Consider the following 7,038-nt stretch of genomic DNA (forward strand, 5'->3'; position numbering starts at 1 on the left):
TGAGATCTCTCGCGCCGCAGTCTAAGGGGTGAGGGTGAGGTGGTCTCTGCTCTCAGAGAGCCCCACTTAAGTGAGGGAGTTAGTCCCCACTCTTGGAGAGTGCCCGGCTTCAGGAACCAAGACTGAACACATAACACACAGCAGGCAACAGGCAAAAGAACAAGGTGCAGTCAGTCATTGCTGAGGGGCATCAGAGGTCTAGTGCAGAGGGCACTTAATGAGGACCGAAGAGATGGGAGAGACACTGCTGCTAGCGGCAGGCAGAGGGTGGCTCCGTAATTAGCAGGAGCCTTAGAACTGGGATGCCTTTCAATCCCTCCTCTCTGCCCCCTAGCCCTGCAGGGCAATTATCAAGAGGGTCAGAGTTTTATTCAAAGCTGGCACTTGCAGCTGGAGACCCCGCCCTGCACAGAGTAGGGGGTCCTCTGTGGACAAGGTCACCAAACTCCTTGGCTTTCAGTTCTTTCCTGTCTGGAGCAGGCCTCTGGGTACCTCCTCTCTCTCCCCAGGACCCCTTCCCACCGCAGTAGGGGGAAGGAGCGGACACAGCTCACAGCCCAAGAGGCAGGCAGACCTAGTCCAGCCTTGATCTTGGAGCTGGCTTTGGCCTGGGGCTCCAGAGGCTGCTCAGGGCAGAACCTGGGTTAGCAGCCCAGAGAGCCCCAGGCTGTCAGCAGCTGGGCTCCACATAGTTCCCCGGGAAGAATCCAGTCCCCTCTGAGCTGACACCCTCACACCAGCCATCGGAGTAGCGGCGGGTGACGCAGATGATGGTTCCCTCAGAGAAGGAGAGCTCGTTGTCCTTCTGGCGGGTGTATGGGTACAGTGTCACCACTGCAGGACAGGAGGAGAGGCTGCTGTGAGATGTTCGTCCTGCCCCATCGTAGGGATGCAGGGGCCCGCATACTGGACTCTAGCGAGCATCTAGGGGAGAAGGCTGCAGGGAGTGGGGTAGACGGTCCTTCTCCCAAGTCCTGGGACCCCTCCCCAATTCACTTAATATCTACCAGGCCAGTGGCTCTCAACTTGCTCATTTCATGAGAAAATATGTGCGGGGGTGGGGGGCTGAATGCCTCTAGGGTAGAAGAGTAGGGAGAACCCTGGTGCCCTTCATTCCCAGGAGTCAGGTACCTTTCTCCAAGTATGTAGCAGGGACCCAGCTGGGCTCTTCCCGTTCAAAGCCTGGTGGGGGTGGAGGCAGCAGCCCCAACTCATCTACATCCAGAGGTGGAGGAGGGGGCAGATCCAGGGGCAGGGGCAGCTCTGGGGCTGGGAGGGAAGCAGAGGGGCTGTGAGTGGGACACAGGGAACCCCTCCACCAGCCCCAGGAAACTTGACTGTTCAAGAGCAGGGCCCCAGGCTCTCCCCATGTTATGTAATCTTCCTCCAGCCCTGCCCATCCTGGTCCTCCCACAATGCCTCTGACAAGTAGCAGGTGTTCAGTAAACACTAAAACGTTGAACAGTGTAAGTCAGACACTGCCACTTAGCTGGGTGACCCTTGGGCAAGTCACTGAATTTAACCTCTCAGCCTTAGCTTCCTCCTCTGTTAAATGGGAATGTGAAGATCCTCTTAGGGTGTTAAGTTTAAGTGAGAAAACGGATGAGAAGCTTCAAATCCAGGGCCTGGTATAAAGCAGGTGCCAAGTTATGTTAGTTCCTCTGCCGGCTTCCTCTCCTTTCTCTCCCGTGGACAAGCCTTTCATAGACGTGGGTCCGATTAGATCCAAGAGGGGTGGGGTGGGGAGGAGTATGGGGAGGTAAGAAAGGCTGAGCTAGGAGGAGAGGGCGGAGCTCCTTACCTGGCGGGGGCAGGGGCAGTTCCTCCAGCGGAGGGGGCAGCAGGAAGATGTCAGAGGCAGCTGGTGGAGGAGGTGGGGCCGTGGAGCTGGGGAGAGGTGGGGGTGGGGGTGCTGCCTGCCCCTTGGTCGTGGAGACCCCACCGACACCTTCGGCGCTGCTGAAGACCAGAGAAAGCGGGGCTCAGCTAGGTTGGAGGACAACATCCCTAATTCAGCATCCCCCAACTGGCCCCGCCCCTGTGATCCGGAGTCCCCTCAACCCTAGTAGTCACCATGACAATTGGCAGGAGGCCCCTCTCAACCCCTCCCCTCGCCACCCCACACTTGGACTTGGGCTCACCCGGCCGAAGCCAGAGAAGAAGCAGATGAGGCGGCTGAGAGTTTGCCATCGGGCAACACCGGGAGCTGCACGGGCTCCGGAACCCGCGGCGGTCTCCTGGGGGGCGGGGGGGTGGGGTGCGGGGTGTCGTCAGGCAGGAGGAAGGCTTCTGGGCAGCAGGGGTCGGGTGCGGGGAGGGGGCAGCTGGTGTAAGAGGAAGTTTGGCGCCCGCGTTGAGGGGGTGGGGGAGTCGAGTTTCGGGACGGAGTAGGGCTGCTTTGGATCGCGGTGGGGTCTCACCCCAGGGTGGCAGAGGCGGGTGTGGCAGGCGCCTTGATGCTCTTTCGAGACAGGGTCCCAGTCCGCGACAGCTGCGTGCTCAGATCCTGAGGGGGAGCAGGGGCGGGGCTGACGTCTATGGGGGCCCCCCCAATAGCCCCCCTCATCCCAGAGAGGAAATGGGGGAGGGGCGGACAAGAACTGGGAGGGGGAGGGCGGGCACAGCAAGTTCCCACTTCCACTTCCCAGCCCCCTCTCCCACCCCACCCCACCTCACCCCACTCCACCCCACCCCCTCTTGCCGCGCCTGGGCCCTGGGGCCTGGGCCTCAAATCTGCCCGGAAACCTCGGAGCACAGACACGGTCTGCAGGCCACTTCCTCTGCATAGCCTCAGCGGCTGAGTGGGCTCAGCATCCCCACCCCGCTTCTCAAGCTTCTCAGTGCCCAGCTTGGTGGTCACTAATCTGATTAGACCTCAACCCCAGCGCAGGCTGAGGAGGGAGTGGGGGAAAGGAGAGGACCGCGGTGCTTAGAAATGTCCCACCTGTCCTTGCAGGCCTGTGGAACTGACTCTGGGAGTTCAGGACAGAGAGGAGCAGAACATTTAGAGTAGAGTGTAGAAATGACCAGGTGCAAACCCCCAGGCGGGACAGCACCTCTGTCACTGATGGGGTTGCCCAAGAGTGGGTTCAGGGGGAATGGTGTTCCCTGTTCACTATACTTCACTAGGGACAAGCGGGACCTGAGCTGAAGCATAAAGAATTTAAGTTGGACAATAGGAAGAACTTACTGGTGGGGAGGCCTGGTGACTGAAGGAGGGAGTGTAGTGCCCCCTTTTTGGGGAGATGGTATGCTGAAGATATCAGAGGGTCATTCAGATACAGGAGAGCTTCAGTCTAATCTGAAATGTTGCAGTGTGAGGACAGGAATTGACAAAATGGGATCCAGTGTGTGTGTCTCTGTGTGTGTGCATCTTCTCTCACCTCTCAGAGGGAGGTGGGCTGAGGATAGAATGCCAGAGTTATGCTCCCCTCTCTTCGCTATGTCCCCTTGGGTGGCTGCATCCCCGCCCCTTCCCACCCAACAGGGGCTCTGGGGTGACTGTTCAGTGCTGTGACCTCAAACCTCCAGACAGAGGAAGTCGCTGTTCTCATGTGGCTGGGGAGCCATTCTCATGCACACCCCCACATCCTCCCTTCCCTCTCTTCCCCTCACACACACGCCTAGCACCCACAGGGCGGGGGTGTTCAAATGTCACTCAGCAGATTGTCTGAGTACAGGGTAAAGGCCAGTTATTAGGGTGGGGGAGAGGGTCATGAGGACTTTTAAGGAGGAGGAGGGGCTCCTCCCATAAGGAGGACCTGGAGAGTAAGGGAGACTTAGGGTGATGGCCTCAGGGAGTGAGGAAAGAAAGGGGCTGCAGGTTAGGACAAGAAAATGGATGTGGAAGAGAAGTGGGGAGCTGGAGAGAAGGGAGCCATGAGGCAGAAGAGGGCGCGTTGTGGAGAAGGGAGGGGCTCATCTCTGTACCTTGATCCCATGGCCAATGTCGTCCAGGCAGCCGAAGTTGAGGGGTCTCCTGTAGTAGGGCGTGAGGGGAGGTAGGCTCTCAGGGGGGATGACTTTCTGGCCGGGGGGCAGCCTCTGGACAGCGGCTAAGGTGCCGATCTCCCTTCGGGCCACCTTCTCCATATGCATGTTCACCATCTGGATGACAGGGTTTGGGGTAACAGTGGGGCAGCCTCTGTACAGCACCCTTCCCCTCAAGGGAGGAAGAGGACAGAGACTTTGGGGTGGGGACAGGGACCCTGGGAGGCAGTGAGGTCTAGACAAAGAGTGAGTTCTGTCCCCAAGGCCACACACGGCACTTGGGAAAAGAATTGCCAGGAGAGGATGGAACTACTTGGAGCAACTTCCTGGTGGAAGAAAATGAAGGTTATTATTAGCCGAGCAGGAACCAGAGGAAAAGAGAAAACACAGCATCCCGGGGGGGGGGGGGGGGGGCTGGGAAGAGACTCAAGCACTCGGCTGGCTCGGAACAGAGCGGGTGACAGGGAGGTGGCTGGGATTCGTGGCTGGATCAGCTCTCTCTTTTGGGGGACAAATAAGTGAATTAACTTCCTCTTGTGATGTTCTGTGGAGAAACGTACAGCCTAGAGAGGGTGGGAACGCTGGCCTGCTGGGGCCAGAGGAAAAGACACACCCCACATTGAACACGTGGATGATGTGCAGGCCAGGCCCATGTGTAACTGGATCTGTGCATGTGGTTCATGGGGCGATTCCTCGGCCAAGGATCCAGGAAGGAAGGAGGAGGGTGTGTATGCTAAATGGGTGGGGGGCACTGTATGGTGATGGCAGTGCTTCCGGGGCTGAAGAGGACCTTGCCAAGCAAGCACTCTGGGTCTAGGGCATTTATGAAGTTACCGCCTGTGTTTAGCTGGGAACAGGATCCATGTGCCTCTTTCCTCTACTCTGCAGCCACAGTGATTGGTAGAACCTGCTTTCTGCCATGCTGGGTGGGATTCAGAGAAAGAAAAAGCTCTGCCTTCAGGGAGCTCCTAATCTGGTGGGGCAGCAAGGCCCAACACTGAGACATGGCCGCTGAGATACGAAGGCTCAAAATGCTTGGGAAGTGCCAAGCCTCTGTGTTGCACTCAGGCATCTGGAGAAAGGCGGGAAAGCACTTTTGCTAGAGAAAATATCCGAAGATATTTTCAGCTGGGGCTGAAGAGCTGGGAGCCGATGCAAGAAGCCTTCCCATGCCCCTTACCTGGCCCAGGGTGCTCACGCGGGCTTCCACCTGCCGCAGGCAGGCCGCCTGCAGGTCCAACATGCGCAGTGTGTGCCCGGCCAGGTTGCCCACCTGGTAGGCCACGCTTGCCAGGGCCTGGGTGGTAAAGGCCATCGTCTCCTCCAGTGCCTTCCGCTTGTCTGTGGCCTGAAATACACACAGCCCTGGTCTGAGGGCAGCATCTTCCACTGGGTCCCTGATTCGGTGGGTGGGATGGGAGAGGGTATAGGGAAAGTGGGGGCTAAACTGGCAGAAACAGCAACCCCTAGATGTTTGAGCTGGTTTCCATAGGCATGAGACTGTGGTAAGAAGGACTCCAGGGACATCAGGAAAGTGAATCTGCAGCCGTGGGAAATGGGTGCAAGGGGGGAAAGATACTCATCCTCGAGTAGTCAAGCTGAGGATTGACCCCAGCCCCCTCCTGAGGACCTTTTGGGGGCTAACAGGTGAAGAGTGGAAAGGAAAGAGGAAGGCAGTTCTGGTTGGAGGAGATATTCTCAAGCTTAAAAACCAACCAACTAACGGCAGGCCCCCATCTCAGAGCTTCTAACCAGGATTCCCTGGGAGTGAGCCCGGTGGATCTGTGCCTTTAAAAGCAACCCAGGTGACTCTGGTCCTCCTTGTTTAGCTCCAGTCTGCAGGTTGGTGGTGGGAACCAATGATCTGCTCCATTTTATAGATAAGGAAACTGAGGCCCAGCAGAGAGTGACTTCATTCATTCATTCCCTCCAGTAGCTTCCCAATACACTGAGAATGAGACACAAACTTCTAACCACGTCCAATATAGAGCCCCACAGGCTGGCTCTTGCTTTCGTCTTCACTTGAATCCCTTACCACACCCCCTCTCACTCACTGCCCTCCAGCCACATTAGCCATTGGGTTTCCGTTCCCGATCAAGCTAAGACTGTTTCTACCTCAGGGCCTTTGCACTTGCTGTACTTCTTTCTAGAATCTTTCTTATTATTAAGTCTCTGCTCCTCAGAGACACCTTCCCTTACCACCCTAAGATTTCTCCCAGCTCACTTCTGGATTGACTCACTATCATGTTTAACTTGTTCTCTTTTCTTCATAGCACTTAGCACTATCAGAAATTATTTATCTATTTACTTTATTATCTATTCCCCCATCCCCACACACATACACTAAAATGTGAGTGCTGTGAGGGCAGGGAGCGGGTCTGTTTTATTCTATACCCTATCCTGGAATAGTGCCCAACACACAGATGATACTTAATAAATATGCATTTGGGAGTTAATTAACGGATTGAATGCGAACCCAAACACTTGCTGGGCATCTTCTTATTGCGTGCCAGGCACTGTGCCAGGTGCTGGCCAGAGTCACATTGCTGGTCAGTGGGGGAGGAGTGGGCAGGGAGTGGCTGAAGACTGAAGAGGTTTTTTTCAGTCCTGGATCAGCCTGTGGAGGCTGGGGCAGAACTCCTCTGGTCATTTGGTCCCTGAGGCAGCTTCCTCATCTCAGGTCAGGTCATGGAGTTGCTGCCCTCCAGCCTGTACCTTTCCAGGGGGGCAAGGGTGAGTCCAGGGCAAGTCTGGGCAAGGCCGGTGGACTGACCCGCAAGGCTGCCCCATGGGGTCTGCTCGCTAAGGGCCCTTGGGTGCTCCTCAGGGCCTGTCAGAGGAGAGCAGTCCTAGAGCCTATCAGAGCAGGCTGCTGAGAGACCTGGGGGCTCCAGTGTGGCCCGAGCCAGGCTGGAGCCCAAGGGCAGGCCCAGAACCTTCTAAGCAGCCCTTCCTGTATTTCTCTCCTCGGGTACACCTCCTGCCCGTCTGTTCCAACTGCGAGAGAGAGAGAGAGAGAGAGAGAGAGAGAGAGAGAGAGAGAGAGAG

The 7,038-nt window shown here is 56.8% G+C and overlaps 1 protein-coding gene across 2 annotated transcripts in view; it reads right to left on the reverse strand.

The window, feature by feature from the left end:
• Positions 1 to 160: 160 nt before the first annotated feature.
• The window catches only part of ABI3 (ABI family member 3), a 9,893-nt gene continuing 3,015 nt past the window's right edge, over positions 161 to 7,038 (reverse strand). Inside the window, exons 2-8 of one of the 2 annotated variants that reach the window (XM_046676809.1) lie at positions 5,171 to 5,338; positions 3,931 to 4,107; positions 2,421 to 2,506; positions 2,142 to 2,237; positions 1,802 to 1,956; positions 1,132 to 1,269; positions 161 to 834 (exon numbers count right to left, since the gene is read on the reverse strand). In XM_046676809.1, coding sequence (XP_046532765.1) covers positions 671 to 834; positions 1,132 to 1,269; positions 1,802 to 1,956; positions 2,142 to 2,237; positions 2,421 to 2,506; positions 3,931 to 4,107; positions 5,171 to 5,338 — 984 coding nt within the window. In that variant the 3' untranslated portion in view covers positions 161 to 670. Of the gene's footprint in view, positions 835 to 1,131; positions 1,270 to 1,801; positions 1,960 to 2,141; positions 2,238 to 2,420; positions 2,507 to 3,930; positions 4,108 to 5,170; positions 5,339 to 7,038 lie in introns of both variants that reach the window. The other variant, XM_046676808.1, reaches the window with a different exon arrangement.

The sequence above is a fragment of the Equus quagga genome, chromosome 11 (assembly GCF_021613505.1).
Source record: "Equus quagga isolate Etosha38 chromosome 11, UCLA_HA_Equagga_1.0, whole genome shotgun sequence".
In the NCBI taxonomy this organism is placed as follows: Eukaryota; Metazoa; Chordata; class Mammalia; order Perissodactyla; family Equidae; genus Equus; species Equus quagga.